The following is a 21,412-nucleotide window of genomic DNA, read 5'->3' as shown; positions in this document are numbered from 1 at the left end:
TGTGGGGGGGGGCAGTAAGCAGTGAGCGTAGAGTGTAGCTCAGGGGAAGAAAGGCTGCCATGAAAAAGTATAAGATGAAGGGGACAGGCAATGGGGAGTGGGGTGAGGGCTAAGTGGAGAACAAATATTAAAATTGAGGTGGATGAGTGATGTGTTTGAATGCAGTTCACTCACATATAAAATATCTTTGATGTGTTGCTTGTAAACATATCATTACTACCACAAGTGCTGATGTTCACGACACCATGAATTTAGTTCAGCAACATGCCAGGGGTAGCAACATTTTCCTCTGAGACAGAGGGATGATGCCACCTTTTACTGAGAAAAACCAGGGCCATTAATTCTTGTTTTGAGATTCTTTAGGGCCAAGAGATGAAAACTACAAATTAGTTTGATCATAACACTTTATCATTTTTTAGCATGCCCATTTTGCTTGTGCTTGCTCTAGTAATCATGTTAAGAATAATTTCAATTTCAAGAAAACGATTTGAAAGTCAGTTCATCTTGTATTCACAGTCTTAAGTTTACATTTCACAGGTGAAAATTGCTTTTTTCCTGACTTTCACATATATTTGCAGCTTGTTTCATAGGATTTAAGTACTGGGATTGACATTGGCAATTGTTTATTATTTGCCCCAGTGGTATTTGGAGCTTGGAAGGTTGCAACTAAAGAATTTGATAGGAATTTGATAGGAAGGGCTTTATTTTTTAGAAATATCCCCTAATAAATGGGCTGGGCTGTGTATTGCCTGAGGCCTGAAGGAAATGGGATGTGATTGGTAAAACTAAATCAGGAGACATATGGAAGACAACAACAATCAGATCAATTGGGCAAAACAACAAGAGTCTGAATTATCTCAAAGTAAATTCTTAAGAGTTCTTAAGAGTGCCTCCAGCTGTCATATGTACGGAAAAAACATATATCAACACTGACGATATACTGATCATTGAGTATACATAGGTTGAGGTTGAATCTGCAACCTACAACACTTGGCTAAAAGAACTACACATACTTTAGATAATTTAGAATGAATAGTAATGAGATAGATGTAGGAAAATTGATGGAAGATGATGTCTTGTAAGTTCTGATTTGACTTACGTAGCAGATAAGTCAGGTTCAGATTGGGGGTGAGCATAGTTACATATTTTGTAATTACATTACATTTGGGGAATTTTGCATAATAGAGTTAAATGCACATCTGTTGTTTAGCACGATATGTCCTCGCTTCAATTTTTGATGCAAGGACACATTTTGTGTTAAAAAAATCACATCAAAAACAGAATAGCAGTAAAGCATGATGTGGAGTAATTATGTAATTTTGGAAATTTTGCATAACAAATGTAAGGTAAATTCCCAAAATGTCTCGAACTATGCATCACATTTTAAAAATGTTTCTAGAGTTAGTGCAGACTGAGCCAACTTTGGGCCTAATTACGATAGCAGTTGGACCGCAACCAATGGCTCGTCAGTTACTCCGACTGCCATCTACTGCTGCGTATTGCATAAAAACTACTTTTTCACAATGCAAATACTTATGTTTCCTGGTTGGCCGGCCAAGGTGGAAGTTCTGAAGAGGGTTTATTTTGTTGCATTCCTTGGTCTGTCCACAGATGCAGCCTATTGGAGTAAAGTAACAGGCATGCTCCACAGGGCGGGGTGGTACCAGAATTCTGTAACTAAAATATTGTGTCCTAAATATTGTTTACAAAAATATTACTACTCTGGGGCTACTAATACAAACTTTGCACATAATGGGTCAATGTTTTGTAAACACTATTTAGGACACGGTATTTCCTACTGATTTAATTTTAATAAAGATATTCTGACACAACAATCCACAGGAAAGTGACATGTATAAACTGTACATGGGATCTGTGATGATCTGCCACTTAACACAAAAAATGTCTACCAACGTTGGTGCAGGATAGCTCACCATGAAATATTGTGAGGCTCTAGAGCAGCACTGGAGCATTGGCAGTCAAGATTGATGTGAAGCCCTGGACAAGTGTATGGAGGCAGAAAAAGCAATATATAAAGCTGGAGCATATCTTGGGATATTCAATAAAGTGTAGAGTGTGTGGAGAAGTCATGTTGTGGCCATTTCTTTGTCCTTACATACAAGCTAGTGCCCATCAACGAGTTTCAAAGAAGCAGAGACAGATAAACCTCAGCACTAAAATAGCAAGCAGCATAGCAGCATAGCAGTAGAAACATCTGGTGCTGATGTACTCATGACATGTCACTAGGGGCCCAAAGTAGAATGAGGAATTTCAAGTGCATTGAGTTCTGTGCAAATGTTAAAATGAAAATATAAAAAATAATAAAGTCTAGTGACATGAGGGGACCGCAGCCAAATAAACTGAAACCCCAAATTGACATCCAAGCATTTAGCCACACATATATACAAATTCAGACACAGGGCAATTAAGTAACACACCACACCAAAATACTTGATGAAATTCTAAAGGTAGAATTAGATCTCAGGACTCTGGAGTTAAAGTTAAGAATTTGGCTGCTAGATAATATTTTCTATCGGACAATGTTACACCAGCTGCTAAACATACATATCAAACACACACTGGCAATGCCAATAACTCTGGCTTTAAAGGAAGGTTGGACAAAGATGTGAAGTTTTACTCATAAATAGCAAGGGAATAAATATGTATTTGTGTGGAAGTAAAGAATTGTAGAATAATATTGGTGTAGGTTAAAGGGTCAGCTGTCAAGCCAGACCTAAAAATCAATGCAGGTTAATGACTGCCATTCTCCCATTTGTGCTGCTGCCAGAGAATAACAACATAAATTATATAGTTATCTAAGATATTTTAATAGCATTACAATGGCATGTGTATGACCCTGAAAGTTCAAGCCTAGGCAAAGGGATTATTAAACAAAATTATCACAGCTGGTAGAGGGTAAGCAGTGTTTGTATAAGCACACACATTCTGCCCCCAAATACATGTATTCCTGGCTCCCAACATATGGGAGAAGTCAAAGCCCCTCTCTAATGAAGCTCTCATAATTGTCTGGCGACAGCTGCACTGTCAAGCAAGACCATAAAAAGGATACTACACAGGGCTTACTGTTAGAAGAAAAAGCCAGTTGAAAACATATAAGCACCTCAAATGTCATACTTTTAGGGACACGAAGGAGCGAGACAGAAGAGCCTTTGAACAGTTTAAGATGCTTAATCAAATCCAGAAAGCCACTGCCATGACTGGCCATTTCAGGGTGATGTGTTATAGAAACAGGTGGTGCCATTGGTCAATAAAGCTGAAAAGCCAAACTAAAGTTACACACCAAATGATTTAGTAAAGCATGCTAACCTTCACTTCCAGAACGCATCAGGGCACTCCGGATTAGTACTCCAAAATGCCTTTTGTGAATACAGAAAGTCATAAAGTTAGGATTTTTCTCAGTTTAGGAGTAGTAAAGTTATGAGTCCTAACTTTACTACTCCTAAATGCCTATTGTGAATACCGAAAGTCTTAAAGTTAGGATTTTTCTCAGTTTAGGAGTAGTAAAGTTAGGACTCCTAACTTTAGGACTCCTAAATGTCTTCTGTGAATACTGAAAGTCGTAAAGTTAAGATTTTTCTAAGTTTAGGAGTAGTAAAGTTAGGAATCCTAACTTTACTGCTCCTAAATGCCTTCTGTAAAAAATGAAAGTCGTAAAGTTAGGTTTTTTCTCAGTTTAGGAGTAGTAAAGTTATGAATCCTAACTTTACTACTCCTAAATGCCTTTTGTGAATACCGAAAGTCGTAAAGTTAGGATTTTGTCTCAGATTACGTCTGTGAATCAGGCCTGTAAAGACTGGTTTGATAATGCATGTACACTGTCAGATTGGGAATCACCCACCATTTAGTGACTTTCCCTAACACGAAAACTTGTCCTCCAGCTACAACTCTTTGCCCATGTGATGGACAGAGCAAGTGGAGTACCGTGCACTTTATGCTGTTTTGTGGTTTTTATTCAGGTTTTAGGAAGTACTATTTAAAACCAATTCTGCATGTGTATGGCAGTGGTTCGCATCTTCCTGCAGTAAAATACTTGCCCGAACTTATCGATGCCAGATTCTGCCTTAATTTGGCACTTTTTAATATACATGCTTTTGATGCACGCAAAAGTATTGTTGTATCGATACAATGATGACCCTATGATGATTTTAAAGACATTGTGCTGTCTTTCTAAAAATAATATTGTACGCATTTCAAATATGATTAACTTTGGCCCCATGTTGCAGAGCAAACGTTATTTGTCTTGTTTTTTATTATTTGATATTTCCCATGTGTAATGCAATCAGTATTAATGTATGCACACTTTTATGGTTATTTTATACATATAGAATAAAGCTTTTTGAATTGACCTGTGCTCCATCACGATCGACCTGAAATTTCAGATTTGACCTTGTCAAGCGTAGCCAGATAGCCCTGGTTGGTGCTTGTTTCCAAGCACTATATTTAAAGATATTCTTAAAGAAATCATAACTCTGGTTCTACTTATTGGATTTGTGTTGTTTTGATCTTGTTTTGTTCACTAAATTATGCTCTATTTGTCTTCCCATGCATGGAATATTTTAGTGTGGGTTGTCCACTATTTTACTGTAGTAAGTGTTGCACAAATACTTCACACATTGCCTCTTAAGTTAAGCCTGACTGCTCTGTACCAAGCTACCAGATGGTGAGCGCAGGCTAACTTAGGGTGTGTATCTGACTTACTGTGACTAAGATTGTGGTTCCTACTTGGACAGGGTACGTACCTCTGACAACTTACAACCCAATATCTAACACCAGTATTCCTCAACAGCTGTATTGACTGATTACTTTGTTACTTTGTTGCGAGTAATAGACTGAGAACAGTGGTTTCCTGGTTAAAGTTAGGCAGACGCCATGATCTGCAAATATTGGAGCCAGGTCTTGTTCACTGTCTGCATACATTTTAAAGCCTCAAAAGGTTACACAACTTACAATAGGGCACTGGTTCACAGGTCCATTAGATTTTTTGAATCACTGTGTCTGACTCTTGAGTAGCCGGTTGGGAATGCCTGTGCATCTCAGAGGGCATTACTGGGGGTGTGAATCTAATGATGCAACTTATCATCATCTCATGAGGTCCTAAGATCTGTCCTTTCCCAACATTTGGCAGTCGATAGGTCGCAACCCAAAGTATTCATTTGTAACTAGGTCTTTGCTTTGAGTTCTTAGGACCTCTAAAAAGGTCAGAAAGAGGGTGTTTTTAGTGAACGAAGCGGGTCATGGTGTGAACTCTTGCCATGGCTGTATGACCCTGGTTCTTTGTGCATCACTGCTACCTCTTTTCCTTCCTCAGTGTGTCTCAGTAGCCGGGCAAATTGCTTAACAGGGGCAATGTCTTCCAACCCTCGCAAGATACAGGTGCAAGTGGCTCTATTCGCTCTTGAAACATGAGCAGTTTGCTCTCAGTAGTTAGGGGCAATAAGGCTTTCAGATTTTGGCAGAAGTTTGTGAAATTCTTTCAATCCTGGCAGCTGAATCTGGGATAAATTGAAGTTTCTGTTTACATGTAGCTGGAAGATGGAATTGTAGATATCTAATTAGAGATGAATAAGTCATTCACATCCAGTATTTTAAGTAAAAAGTCCTGAAAGGGCAGAATGTGTTGAACAATTCACAAATCATAGAAACATGAGCTTTTCACTGCTGCAACGTGACCCGTGAGAGAGAGTTCATAATCCAACTGCATTCACACATTTCTCTCTGTTCTTCCAGGGGTGTTACAGCCACCTTTACACTGAGCCGGTTCTTTGTATTCCCAGATGTTAGGAGAATGTTCTCTGAACAACTCTTAGGGTTTGAGCTTTAGGCAGTTGCTGTTCATTAACCAGAGCGCCATGGCTGGTGCCCCAGGGAGTGGATCATGATCCACGTGTCACCCTCCTACATTTTTAGAAGGATCTGAGAATCGTCTGCATAAATATAAGAGTCAAACCTTAATCCATGAAGCAGATGAGTCAATGGAAAAAGAACATCAGTGCTGGTGAGAAAGCCAATCAGAACTGCTGCAGATCCAGCCACCAGAAAAAGTGAAGCCAAGTTCATCATTTATCTATGAACATAAAGGTCTAACAGTCTCTCTAAAAGGATCACATGATCAACGGTGATCAATGGCACAAAAATATTTAATATAATCAGGGCATTAGCACTACCTTAATGAATCACCCAGGACTGAGGTAACTGCATGTTCTGTTTCTCAGCCTGGAGGAAAGCAATCCCTAAACAATGTGGCATGGCTCTGAACATAATTCTAAAGTTGGGCTTTCACTCCTCCCTCTAATGATTTTACTTGAAATGGGAATGTGAGGATTAGCCAAAAACTGGCTGGTTCTTCTGGGTCTAGGGAGGCTTTCTTCAGTAAAGGACAACTGCAGATTGCATTTGCATTGGTACATTCCTGGTACTCAAGGAAGAGCTGATCATATTTGCATCTGCAAGCCAACTGTCTCATATCTAGCACAGATTTTTAGATGAACCATTGCCCATAGCGGATCACGAAGGGGTGCTGGATATTAACAGAATATTAAAGTTTTCAGCTGTCTAAAAAGTGGATAAAACTAGGGTTAAGGTAAGACTAAATTGATGAGATTAGGCTCAACAAATGGGTTTTTGCAACATCTTCATAAGTAGCTACATCCCAGAATCCCTCAACTTTATCATAAAACAGTGTCTAAAGTAGGAACTAGCTGCTGTGAGGTTTCCACCTCAGCAGGCGCATAGCAAAGCAGTTCTAAGGTTTTAAATATTTCCTTAAGCTTATTTCTGTTGTTGGCAATGTTTTGCGAAAAATATTGCTCTTTTGATTGTCGCCTGATGTGAGAGGATGTTCTGAGCCTCTCTTGTTGGATTTCTCATTGAAATTTTTCATCCATTTAATCTCCACTCTTCAATGGTGTGATTCCTCTTCCTTGGAGTAAACCATGACAAGACTGATGTTTAATTTTAAGCGTGACCTTTCTGAAACAGCTGCGAAAACCAAATAATTTAAATGGTTCAAATTAGCAGCATAGCCATTTAGGATCAAACCGTGGTTTTGTTCTTTAACAATTTTCACAATTTCTGAAAATTCCCAAGAGATGTGGGACATTACTGTCACTTCTCCCTGTATTGCTGCAGAGTAGGGAAATCTCCAATAACAAGGTGACTAGACATGCTTTCCTTTCTACAGCATGACAGCAGGGTCTGTGACCACTGTTTGCTGAGACATTTCCCTAAAAAGTGGTCAATCAAAATCTTAATTTATGCAGCGCTTCATTTGCGAAATAAATAAGTGCTGGGGCCTAAAGGTTTGTCCTGAAGCCTGCAGCAGGCTCTAGTGAAGGTCAAGTTGCTAAATACCTGGGCTAAAAAACCTTAATTCCACCGCATGCCTTTTTACTCCACCACCAGATACTTCCTGACTCTTTATCTCACTCTTGAAAGTTCTTTCTCACCCCACCTTTTCCCCATTTCACTGTTTTTCCATCTTTCTCTTTTTCCCTACTTTTGTGCTTTTCTACTACTTGCACTGGATCAAAGTTTGTTGAAAAATAAGTGCAGGGGCCAAATTATATAAAGTGCCCCGGGAGCTCAATGGTTGCTTGCGCCCGCTTTGCATTCCCCCTGTACACTTTGGTATTACAGAGGGGGGTGCAGACCCTTCTGAAATACAGATAGCGCTGGCGCACATATACCTCCTGTGCTATATTTAGTGGGCGAATCTCTTTGTCTGTGCGCCTGTGCCGTATTATAGATGACGGCGCAAAGGCAAAGAAGCTGTCGGGAGGCACACTCTCATTGCGCCCCTGGTGGCAACCTCTCTGAAAGGGGTGAAGGGGGTGCTATGGACCCCCTAGACATCTCCTTGCAGGCCACCTGCAAGGGGATCCCTCATCTCTGAAAAGTTCAGGCGGTTGCTGCCTGCACAGTGAAACTCAGAGTGGTTGCTTGAAAACGGTTCCATGATGGAATATCGTTAACATAAATATCGTCAGAAATAAATATCGTCACTAAAATATCGCTTACATTAATATCGTCATCCTATACTTAAACAAGGATTCACACAAATATCGATTTTTTTTTATCGACAACCCTAATATCGTTCACACTAATATCGACAACATAAATATCGACTACTACATGATCGACTTTATTTTAAATAACATGACCTTAGACATATATATCGACTACACTAACATCGACGACCTATCTGCTTATAGAAATATACAAAAAATATCGTCTTTTTATTACCAACTCGATATGCACTATTCTTTTATTTTACACACTTTTTTTAACTATTTTACTTTACAAAACTATTCACACATATAATTATTTAACGGTTTTCTAATTCAAAATAACGTTCTCGACCAATGATTTTGAAATTTCACTAATTGAACCAATCAAAAGCTACCATTAATTAACTCACTAATATAAAAACAATTATACACTTAACGTAATTTACCATTTTTGGGCCAAACTTGCAGAAAAACGGTTACCTTGCTGAGAGAAGAAAATACAAACCTACGACTACAACTACAAAACGTCATACTACACTTGAAGTAAGTAAAATCCCATTGCTTTTTTCATTCGAACTTAGCATAAAGTAGATAAACTCCCTAAATTAAAAAGTGTTCTTCTTTAGAGTGAAAAAAGAACATGTTGAACTTATCAACAACGACCAGAAACTTACATGTAAAAACATTTATTAACTACCTTATCCATGTCTACTTAGATAGCTGACAAAAATTATTTAAACTTGCTAAGTAAATGTACAATTTACTTCATATATTAACAAATACTATCATCCAAATACTATAAGTAACACAATGATTAGAAAAAAAAAATGAATGCTGCGCTAGGTTGCCGTCCAGTAGCACAGGCGCAAAGGAGGATAGTTCAGTTAATCCATGAATGTATAGGCAGCATACGTGGCAACTGCTTCCAACAAAAAATCGTTTGCAGAGCCACTAAAAGTCTCAGCCATCCAATTAATTAAAGAAAAGGAACATACGTGTTCTTCAACCATCGGAGCCTCTAGCACAATCAGAGGGCAACCGGAATGTTCCTCTAAATAGCTCATAGCCAAGAAATCGTAGGCAGCCGTTGATATGTCCCAATTACCCGGGATACCATGCGCCGCACCACAAGCCATAATCCGGACACCAGAACAGGCCAACTCGTGAGACACTAAGGGCCTCATCAGTCGATCGAAATCCGGCACCGGAGACACCGTGTTGGTCAAGCACAAATCCAGAGGCCATTCAAAGGGACAATCCAGGCAGTGAAATACAGGTTGCACGCAGGTGAAGTAGGAATACCTGAAGGATAATCCATATGACAGGCTTAAAGTCGCCAATGGCAGAGTACCATAAAAGTCAAGCATCCTATCACGAAGAAGATGCAGACGGGACAGGTGCTCGTGTGGCACAGAAACAGCAGCCATTCCGTAGTATGAAAAGTAAAAGCAGCACACCTGCCACCAGCGCCAGAAGCAGCGGAACACCTCCAAAGATGCTCGAGAAAATCGAATGAAAAAATGCCGGAATCACACCAAAAATAGTTTGGAAAGAGGTCACGAGGCCTGAGCCTACAAGTTTAAAAAAATGAGCCAGGCCGGTCGGGCACGAGGCATTGAAAATAGTTAAGATCAAAGCTCCGAAATGTAGGGGGAGGTCAGTATTCAAAACCGCCTGTACCTCAGTGCGCGTATTAGCAACGTGAAGGACAAATGTTTCACGAGAGGAAGTCAATGACACCTCTTTTTGGGACAATACAGCTCTTATTCTGCTCAACTTGTTGAACTCTGCTTTCAAGGTTGGAATCGAAGGCCAGATGGAAACATCCACCCGCCCGTGCGGGGGTGAAAAGAGAACATTATTGCAGCAGACAACCCTCTCCGATACAGTTACTATATATGGGATTCCCACTAACATCCCGCAGCAAGCTTCATTATTCAAAATTAAATAACTACTGTTTGCAAGCAGCGTCAAAGAAGGCGTAATCACAGGCACTGGGACACCTCGTAGGACGCAGGCCAAAATCGGGGCTTGTACATTGCATGCACCGTGTAATTGAATGTGCCTACATACCAAGGAATGATCTGGTGTCGTGGTACATTCCTCACCCTTCAGATAAACCTCAGTTCCGTCCCTAGTACATCTATACGTAAAGGGGAGGGACCAAACCTCATGTATGAAAGCGGTGCCCAGCTGTTCATATCTACCCAGAGCATAATGTTTCATACAAGACGTAAACTTAAGAAGTGCGAACGGTAGAGTTATCAACCCGTATATAAGCCACGTGACTGAATTGATTTCCGCCACAGAGAAAGGTAACGGTTCTAATTTTTCAATATGTAATAATGAATATGTAGCATCTTTCATGGACATAAATAGCTGCTTATCAGTAATGTTAAAAGGAATGAATAACGATGTAGTGCTCAAATTGTCCCAAGGGACCCTCCCTGCCTTTAACGTCTGCAATGTCCATGCAAACTGCATAACAGAACGCAACTGGTTTTGACCATTATATAACACAGACATATCATCATGCACAATATCAACAACTGACGAAACAATATTATCTAATGTATAAATTCTGGAAGAGAGAGTGCTAATGCTGTTATCTATAACGGCTAAAACCTTTTCCATGTTTGCTTGGTCAATAGCTCTCAATCTTGAAGCCCCCTCAATTTGCGAAAATTTCCACACTTTGTTGTAAATAGCATACGCCCACCTTTTGGTTCTGCCACCCACAGGACCTTTAACAAAATAATTCAAATCTATTTTGTCATGTAACTTCGATAAATGAACTTTGACAGATGCTAAGGTGGAATGTCGCAGCCAGGATTGACATAACTTTCCCACAGAATATGTAGTTACAGTATGTGACGACTCAAACCGAGGGTCTACGCGTTCCAGAGGACTAAATACCCTTTTGATCAAAAATAAATTGTAAACTCAGGGAAAGTTCTGGATAGTAAACCATAATAAATTACTATTCTAACTCCAATCCAACATAAGTCAGGGAAAGTGCTGGATAGTAAACCATAATAAATTACTATTCTAACTCCAAACATAACATAACTCAGGGAAAGTGCTGGATAGTAAACCATAATAAATTACTAATCTAACTCCAATCCAACATAAGTCAGGGAAAGTTCTAGATAGTAAACCATAATAAATTACTATTCTAACTCCAATCCAACATAAGTCAGGGAAAGTGCTGGATAGTAAACCATAATAAATTACTATTCTAACTCCAAACATAACATAAGTCAGGGAAAGTGCTGGATAGTAAACCATAATAAATTACTATTCTAACTCCAATCCAACATAAGTCAGGGAAAGTGCTGGATAGTAAACCATAATAAATTACTATTCTAACTCCAATCCAACATAAGTCAGGGAAAGTGCTGGATAGTAAACCATAATAAATTACTATTCTAACTCCAAACATAACATAACTCAGGGAAAGTGCTGGATAGTAAACCATAACAAATTACTATTCTAACTCCAATCCAACATAAGTCAGGGAAAGTGCTGGATAGTAAACCATAATAAATTACTATTCTAACTCCAAACATAACATAAGTCAGGGAAAGTGCTGGATAGTAAACCATAACATAAGTCAGGGAGAGTGCTGGATAGTAAACCATAATAAATGACTATTCTAACTCCAATCCAACATAAGTCATGGAAACTGCTGGATAGTAAACCATAATAAATTACTATTCTAACTCCAAACATAACATAACTCAGGGAAAGTGCTGGATAGTAAACCATAACAAATTACTATTCTAACTCCAATCCAACATAAGTCAGGGAAAGTGCTGGATAGTAAACCATAATAAATTACTATTCTAACTCCAAACATAACATAACTCAGGGAAAGTGCTGGATAGTAAACCATAATAAATTACTATTCTAACTCCAATCCAACATAAGTCAGGGAAAGTGCTGGATAGTAAACCATAATAAATTACTATTCTAACTCCAATCCAACATAAGTCAGGGAAAGTGCTGGATAGTAAACCATAATAAATTACTATTCTAACTCAAAACATAACATAACTCAGGGAAAGTGCTGGATAGTAAACTATAATAAATTACTATTCTAACTCCAATCCAACATAAGTCAGGAAATGTGCAGGTTAGTAAACAAAATAATTTTTTCTATCTAAATTATTTTTTAGACCCTATTCCCCTATAATACCAAAATAACGCTTCTTCAATATTAATTTAATATTTTTTATTAATATTAAAAAATAAATTTTGTGTAAAAAATTTGATTTTGATGTTAAATTTTGATTTCATGATACATTTCTAATTTATTAATATTTTATACAATTTTTAAAGACTACATTTTTAAATTACTACCCACCCTAATCCCCTATAATACCAAAAACCCGCTCCTAAAATTTTTATTTGAAATTTTTAAATTTAATTACAAATTTAAATTCGTAAACCATTAGAAATTTAAAATTAAATTTTAAATTTCTTAATTATTTTCTAATTTGTTTATATTTTATAATAATTTACTATTCCAACTCCAATCCAACATAAGTCAGGAAATGTGCAGGTTAGTAAACAATATAAATTTTTCTATCTAAATTATTTTTTAGACCCTATTCCCCTATAATACCAAAATAACGCTTCTTCAATATTAATGTAATATTTTTTATTAATTTTAAAAAATAAATTTCGTGTTAAATTTTAAATTTCGAGGTTAAAATTTGATTTCATTATAAATTTCTAATTTATTAATATTTTATACAATTTTTAAACACTACATTTTTAAATTACTACCCACCCTAATCCCCTATAATACCAAAAACCCGCTCCTAAAATTTTTATTTGAAATTATAAAATTTAATTACAAATTTAATTTCGTGAAGAATTCGAAATTTCAAATTAAAATTTGGATTTCTTAAATATTTTCTAATTTGTTTATATTTTATACATTTTTTAAAAAACAAATTTTAAATTACTACCCACCCTTATCCCCTATAATACCAATAACCCGCTACTAAAATGTTAACAATTCTTTTGTAGAAAATATTTTTTAACACATATTATTACTAGTAGGAGTTTTGTAAGTTTTTTAAAAACATAATACATATTTTTTTTATAAATTTTATAACAACTTATATTTTTCTGTCGATATTATATGAAACGACATTTTGTTCAACGATATTCTGTTCATCGATATTTTTTTATGACGATATTTTTGTCATTCTCACGAAACGATATTTTTTAAAAAGATATTTTCTATTACGATATTTTTCACAGTCGATATTCTTACCACGATATTAATGCTAGTCGATATTTTCCCGTCGATATTCTATCTTTATACCCTTCAAAACTGCTCTGTTTTTTACTTGAATGCACTGCCCTGGGGGACGCATGAGTTTGTGGCTGCCCTGGGGGCAGTGCATTCAATGTAAAGGACACTCTTTCCCTGCTTGCACCTGGCCCAATTGTATTAAGGTGCGGTGTGGTGAATACCGGCAAAGTGCGCGCAATATGTATTAGGGCCCCAGGTCTCCAAAAATGAGTACCTGTGTGCGCCAGCTGCAACCACCGACTTAAATTGAGCACTGAGTTTGTGCAATGTTGGACCACATGATTTTGCCACAATAGTCCTCTGCAAAGTTTATATATCTTTTAAACTACTCTGCAAGCTTTTTTTTTTCGTGTAGTTGCAAAGTATGAAAAAAGTAGCATTAAAAAAAAATGCAGTTTCAATATGTTTTTCTGTTAATAACTGTGAAAAAATCCAATTTCAAGTTATGCAATTTGTTTACAATTTTATAGGTGCAATATTTTTTTCTCTTGTGTAACATTTTGTGAAGTTGACACAAAACAGCTTTGTTTTGCACATCTCTACTTTCATTTAGAGGTCACAGAAGGAGGTCACAGAAGGAATCTGGAAGAAGAAACATGTGTTGCTAAATACTGTATCTCAACATTTTAAGACAAGTCACTAAAAGAGTGGTCTTGCGATTCTTAGAATGGTAAAGGACTTACCTTTGCATACTGTCCTCTCTGCATTTGCCTCGTGACCAGCCTGACATGTGCACCCCCCAATGGACACCATCCACTCTCCCTCGGAATTGCAGTGAAGTTTCACCAAGTTGCCCATCTCCTTGGCGTTCTCCACACAGACCCCCGGAACCTCCACCAGTGCTGCACTTTCTCCTCCCGTGTAAGTCTCCGGAAAGGAGGCAAATGACTTGACCACAGCGGGACACTTGTAGAAGAAGACATGGACCTCCATGAGTGAGAGGCACGCGCCAGAGTCCTGGAACGCCAGGTAGAATCCACGCTGCTTGAGGGCTCCAAAGCTCCGCGTCTTGATGTTCAGCTGAAGCATCTTCCCAGGGATGTCCACCTTGGAGAAGCTCTCATCTGCAGCAATCGTGTCCACTTTGACCCAAGGTCCCTCTCGCCACTCTGGGGAGGATAAGGTGGCATTGTCCCGATCCGCTGCATGGTAGTAGAGGGTGAAGGTCTCTTTGCACGAAGACACTACAGCTCGCAAGCTGCCGCAGTCTCTGACTGAAAAATGTAGGCGGACGTGCACCCTCAGAGCACCACGGGCATCGATGAAATGCGTACGAAGCCAGTTGTTCTGATTCGGCTGATTGACGTTACAGACCTCGTAGGTGCGGATCAATTGTTTCTTATCATTCAAGATGCTCACCTCATCCCACTGCACAGAAAATGAAAGAAGCATTAATAATACTCACAAATGTAACATGGAAGGCTTTGCATATGCAGCACCACCTGGCAGATATCAATCAATCAATCAATCAATCAGTCAATTGGCTTAAAGCACAAATACTCATCCGTAAGGGCCTCAAGGCACTATCAGAACATGGTGTGAAATGTCTCCTGGTAGGGAGATGAAGTTCCACTACTGGATAATAACTTTGTCTGTATGTGGGTCTGACATATAAAAATACCATCTGAAGACGAGGGGCAGGTCCCACCAACCGGCTTATTTCAATGAGGTCATTGGCCCACAAGTCCTACATGGGCAGCTGTCCTTTCCTCCAATGGGAAAGTCACTGTCTCAGTCTGTTGAAGGCTGTTTTGACGTTAGAGTTCCCTTTAATCTACTTTCTTTGCCAAGCTTGTACTTTTCATAATCTTTGCATTAAACATTATTTTCCAAGGTTTCTCCGGTCCTCTAGCATACCTTTACCCTCATCGCCTTTCTCATGCTCACAAAGTGTAATATCTGCCTTGGTAAACTTGTGAGGTGTATTTTAATTGTGCATAGGTATAGGCTGGCACCTGCAGATTAGTGCATACATTATCCTTATTTTTAAAGACATTATAGAAAGTGCTTAATTTGAGCCGGTGGCTGTCGATAAGGGCTCTCGGCACTCATTTTTGGGTTTTGGCAATTATTTCCCTGCATGAGACATTTCTTGGGAGTAAGAGAGAGAAAAAACACAAGAGGAAAGAAGGAGAAGGAGAAAAACGAGAAAAAAAGCTGTCACAAACGGAGAAAGCAAGCACCTGTAAGAGAGGGATAAAGGGACAGGGGTAAAAGTGGAGTAAAGAGGTAGATTGAATACTACACAGCCTTGGTATTCGGCGCACTATCGTTTATAAGTGCCGATCGTGGGCTTCTATAGGGAAGAACAGGCCCTGTGGAGGAGTCCTGGATTTATGCACATTTTTGCTTGCCCTGGGGAGAACAGGTAATTTGTTGTATTTACAACCCCTTCAATACCTGCAGGATATCACAGGCATTATTCTTGTATTCAAAGGACCAAAGGGCAGGGTTCCCTCATAATTGTACAATGTATACTGCCTGTGTGTCTGTGTGTCCCACATACATGCACGCACGCACGCACACACACACACAACATAACATACCTATTATTATGAGGACCTGTCTTTGACAGTAAGGAAGTGCCTATTTACTATTCTAAATCCACACACGCTTTATAATTAGTGTAGGTTACAAAGCGGACCGAGAAAAATATAGCTGTGGTTTTAGTTTTTTAATATACTCACTCAAAAGTACCTCAACACACTGCAGGGACAAGCATTGCTAATGCACTGGTCCACACAAAGATAGTGTTTGGTTCTATCAGGGTTTATCCACGCTATGAGGATCGGTCGTGTCCTCGCAGCATGGGTTATACATGCCCACACACATGCATGCACACCCACATGCACACACAACACACGCACACATATACACACATATGTAAGTATTATTCCTCTAGTGAGACTCCAACAGGTATTCTAGTCTGTTTTTTTTAGTTTAACGAAGGGATTTATTTATTTTTTTAAACTTTTTTTATTGAGCAGAGCTATCAGGAATCATACAATACTTGCACTTGACAAATACAACAAAATTAATCCAAAATACTAATTTTTGTTCATTAATTAGAAAAACATATACAACAAAATCCATCATCAAATTAACAGCCCAAAAAATATTCCCAAATCCGCGAAAATTTCTTAATTGCCCCCACCCGTTTGGCATAGGCTTCTTCAAAAAGCTTTGTACGTTTCATTTTCACAAGCCATTTCTCAAACAAAGGTACTTCCAATGATCTCCAGTTTTGTAAAATTAACAAATGAGCAACCAACATTGAAATAGCAAGGAAATGGCCCTCAGTTTTCGAAAGTATAGCTTCCCTACTAGTTATCCCAAACAGAACAGCTTCTACTATAGGTTTGTACGTTTTTTTAATCGCCCTGCTAAAATATTCAAAATATTTTCTCCCAAAATATTATCAACTTAGGGCAGGAGAAAAAAATATGCCACCATCCCCCTTCCGATAATGTACCACAACAAAAACAGCTATTTTCCACCTCTGGATACATTTTATTTAACGCTTCTGGGGTGTAGTATACCATCCAGTGAGCGAGAAATGAAATTCTTTTGTAGTTTGCAGCTCTCAATATCTTGTTTCCTGTAGTTGATATCTTTTGCCAATCTTGATAAGAAAAAACACATTGAGTTTGAGTTGCAACTTTCTCCAACACTTTTTAAAACCAGTGGGGATTCGTCTTGGGAGCTCGTTAAGAAATACCAATTACCCACTCCAGTCAACTTTGAAAAATACAGTGCAGTAGCAATTTTGCCAGGAGGGTTATTGAATATAAGATTATATTTTTTCAAAAAATGGATAATTTGAATACATTCAAAGAAGGTTTGTTGTTACCAAGACCTCTGGGGGCAGATTTATAATGGACTTGCGCCACTTTTACGCCGCCGTTGCGTCACTTTTGTGACGCAGCGGCGGCGTAAACCCTGCGCCATGTTGCGCCCCATTTACAACGTGACGCATCTAGGGAGATGCGTCACGTTGTAAAGCTTGCGCCACATGTGGGCGTACCTGCACAGGGGGGGGCGTTCCGGCGCAGGAACGCCTCCGAAAAGTGGCTGAGTGAAATCTACAAGATTTCACTCAGTCACTTTTCCGGCCATGCTGCGTCAAAACCCTGCGCCTGCTTGAAGCAGGAGTAAGGATTGATGCAGCATTGTAACGATAGGGCACCCCCGAGCCTTGCTGGAGATGCGTCGCGCTTGCGACGCAACTCCAGCAATGCGCCAACCTTCCGCCATCAGATGCGTCACGCATCTGTTTATCCTTGCGCCACGATGCACTGCATTGTAAATGCGGCGCATCTATTGTGGCGCAAGGGTAAACTTTCGTGACGCATCTTCCCTGGCGCATCCATGCTGATTTGCAGGGATGCGCCAGGGAACATAAATCTGCCCCCTGGCCTGCACTTCTTCCCATGTAATCATCCTGCCCTGTATAACAAACTGATTAACCATTCCCAAACCGCAATCGTTCCATGTTTTCAACTGAGTGGAATGGATATGTAAGCCTAAATCTCTACACTCAATTAATTTTAAGGAAAAAAACTTGAGAAACCTTTTGTTTAAATACAGTACGAAGTCTATATGAAAAATCCACTAACGTTTTATATCTTGTTTTCTTTGGGAGTTTAGATGTCTTTAAAAATGTGGGCACTTGAGCTCTGGCTTCTTGAATCATTTTATTAATGAAAAAATTATCGACCTGCTTCTGTTTGGATAATAAGCATGCTGCATAATCAAAAATGATGATTCATAATATGAACGTATATTTGGAAGTGCTAAACCACCTGAGTATCTAGTTGCAAAATCGGGAACTTGACTCTAGCTGCCTTTTCTTTCCAAATAAATGACCTAATCATGGAGTTGATTCCTTTAAAAAAAACTAACATTCACCTTAATGGGAATGTTGGAAAAAAGGAATACTAAAAGAGGTAGAATAGACATCTTAATAAGTGCCACACGCCCTATTAAATTTAGAGGAAGATTAGTCCATATATCAAGTAGTTTTTGAATCTTTATACTGGTGGCTTTGTAATTCAGCTTAACTAACTGCCCATATTGGCCTGTGACATAAATCCCCAAATACCGTATGGGATCAGTTTTTAATGCCTGTTCTTTCAAATCATCTGACAGAAATTCATACCCAGTATTTAAAGTTAATATTTCCGTTTTACTTGGATTTATTTTATAGCCCCCAATTTGTTCGAATTTCTTAAATTCTGCCATTGTTGACTGCAGATTAGATTTTTCTGGGAACAGATACAGAATGGCATCATCAGCGAAAAGTTTTAATTTCGTCATTCCGTCGATCGGGGCTTTAATATTCCTATTGGCTCGCATTCTAATTGCGAGAGGCTCAATAAAAAAAGTAAATAAAAGGGGTGATAAAGGACAGCCTTGCCTAGTCCCACGATTTATATCGATTAACCCTGTCTGGGCCCCATTAACTATTATCTGGGCCTGCGCCCCCTGATAAATATTTTGAAGTATAGTGATTACTGAAGACGGAATCCCAAACCTAAAAAGTGCATAAAATAAAGTGTCCCAATTAACTAAATCAAGAGCTTTCTCTGCATCTACCATCATGATGCAGGCAGGTGTCTTATTAATGTTAAAATAATCTAGAGCTTGAATCAAAAAGTGAGTATTTGTTGTCATCATACGACCCGCTATGAACCCCGCTTGATCATAGTGAGTTACTTCCTTGGCTGCAAAAACAAAACGCTGGGCCCAGATCTTCATAAAAATGTTATAATCAGGATTTAGTAGACTAATCGGTCGAAATGAGTTGAGATTATTAGATGGATTACCCTTTTTTACTAAACTATTTACTGTCGTCCTTTTAAATTCTGAAGAGACCGTCCCACCCGTTTTGATGTAATCAAATATTTTTTCAGAAATGGAGTCAATTCCTTCGCAAAGGTTTTATAAAATTCGATGGAAATTCCGTCTTCACCACAAGCTTTTGCACCAGCCAAAGTCTTAATAACTGCTGATATCTCAGCCTCTGTAATATCCTTCTGAAGCTGCGTGGCTACACTCTGTGATATAGTTGGCAATTGAAGTGAATCAAAATACTCATGGATCATATCCAAATTAACGGAATATTTTGTAGTGTATACTTGTCGAAAGTGATCAACAAAAATTCGAGCAATATCAGCTCTGTCAGTTGGTATAACGTTAGTTTTTGGATCAATTATTTCTACAATACACGCGGATTCTTGACGAGCCCTAGTTGACCAAGCTAACATCTTTCCAACTATTTGGTTCTCTTCATATACCTTCTGCATATAAGTCTGAGAGCTATTTATTTCTTCTAAAACAAAAAAATCTCGAAATGCCTTCCTGGCCCGTTCCAGCTGACCCCATGATACAGAGTCCTCAAATTTAGAAGCATTGTCCAATGACTGCTGAAGCTGTGCGATTTGTCCTAACCGTACTCTGGTTTTCCTGGCGGAAGCAGCTATCATCTGTCCGCGGGCCGCAGTCTTAAATCCACCCCAAACAGAAAAAATATCAGCTGTCCCTTCATTAATATTAAAATAATCGAGTAGCCAGAGTCGACTGTTGAAGCCACAATGAATCTTGAAGAAGAAGGTGGTCCATCTGCCACTTGGACCTGCTCTTTTAAGAAAAGCCAATTTCTATGTCGACCTGAACGTATGAATGATAAGAAAAGGCATTTGTGCCAATGCCTGCAGCCCTAAGGGACAGTGAACGTGAAATCAATAAAAAATCGATTCGGGATGCTGTCTGATGTTGACGTGAAGAAAAAGTATATTCACGAGCTGTCCGGATAAGCAACCGCCATGCATCAATTAACTGTAGGTCTTCTAACATAGTATCAAAAACCTTCTTTGTCTTGGGTTTCAGTTGTTTTTTTCCCCTATTTGAGGTGTCCATTTTCAAATCCTGAATGTAATTAAAATCACCCCAAACACAATTTGCCCAGAAACCCCAATCACAAGTTTATAAAGAGAGATACGTCATCCGTTATTGGAGCATAATAAATAATAAGATTCAGAACCTGTTCATTTAATTTAACCTGGACCCAAATCCACCTTCAAAGGGGATCCCGTTGTTTTTTCAGGTGAAAAATATATTACAACACCCCTCATTGCAACATCTGCTGAAGCAAAGAAAACTCTAGAAAACATTCCTGGTATAGAACATTTTGGGGTGTTTGTCTTCAAATGAGTATCTTGAATAAAAAGAATTTGAGGTTTTAAGGTAACTAACCCCCTAATTAATCCTCCATATGTACGTCTATTCAATATACCATTAACATTAACAGAAAAAATCAGACATTTACTGGATTTCCTCATTCTGAGAAGAAAAAGGAAAATAATAAAAAACATTATAAGTTTCAATTTTGTACTCAGTAGATTCCTACACATTTTATCACTTTCCTGAAAGCCCCTGCTCTTTTTTTCTGCTACCCCGAGCTGCCCTTGCCCTGCACCTATCCCAAAAACCACCCAGCCCATAAAAAATGCGTCTTTCCCCGCTGTCCTCATTCTCCCCACCCAGAAAGTAGTACTGGTGCCCTAATACCCCACCAAAGGTGACCTATCCCCCCGCACAAAAAAACAAAGCTCAGACCTCAAAATCGAGATCAGAAAGAAGAAAAAAAACCTAAAGCAGACATTAAAAAAAAAAAAATTCAAAGAGACAGCAAGATCTAAATGCTGCACTAATCTAACAAAACAAGTTATTTTCCAGCTGAAATTGCCTTAGGAAGCTCCTGCGCCTCTTCTATATGTGTAAACAAATGAAACTTCCCCCGCACAAGGACTTTGAGTTTAGATTGTTGCGCAATGGAAGCTTGAGCCCCTTTTACTTTAAAGAGATAGAATAACTTGACAAAGTCTTTACGTCTTCTTGCAGCCGCTGCGGACATATCAGAAAAAATTCTACATTTAGCTTCATTCTCAGTTTCAAACTGTCTCGACTGGATTGCCTTAGACAAAATGTTATAGCGCGGGGGAACTTAAAATTGGGGTGAAGATGAGCTGGAGCCCGATGAGCCCTAGTTACAGTT

General features: G+C 38.7%; 1 protein-coding gene across 1 annotated transcript in view; it reads right to left on the bottom strand.

The window, feature by feature from the left end:
- The window catches only part of LOC146813351 (ephrin type-B receptor 5-like), a 377,765-nt gene that overhangs the window by 218,089 nt on the left and 138,264 nt on the right, over positions 1 to 21,412 (bottom strand). Inside the window, exon 4 of the mRNA XM_085620160.1 lies at positions 14,040 to 14,724. Within this exon, the coding sequence (XP_085476286.1) occupies positions 14,040 to 14,724 (685 nt within the window). The remainder of the gene's footprint in view (positions 1 to 14,039; positions 14,725 to 21,412) is intronic.

This window comes from Triturus cristatus, chromosome 7 (genome assembly GCF_964204655.1).
Source record: "Triturus cristatus chromosome 7, aTriCri1.1, whole genome shotgun sequence".
Lineage (NCBI taxonomy): Eukaryota > Metazoa > Chordata > Amphibia > Caudata > Salamandridae > Triturus > Triturus cristatus.
This window is presented reverse-complemented; position numbering and strand designations above follow the sequence as displayed.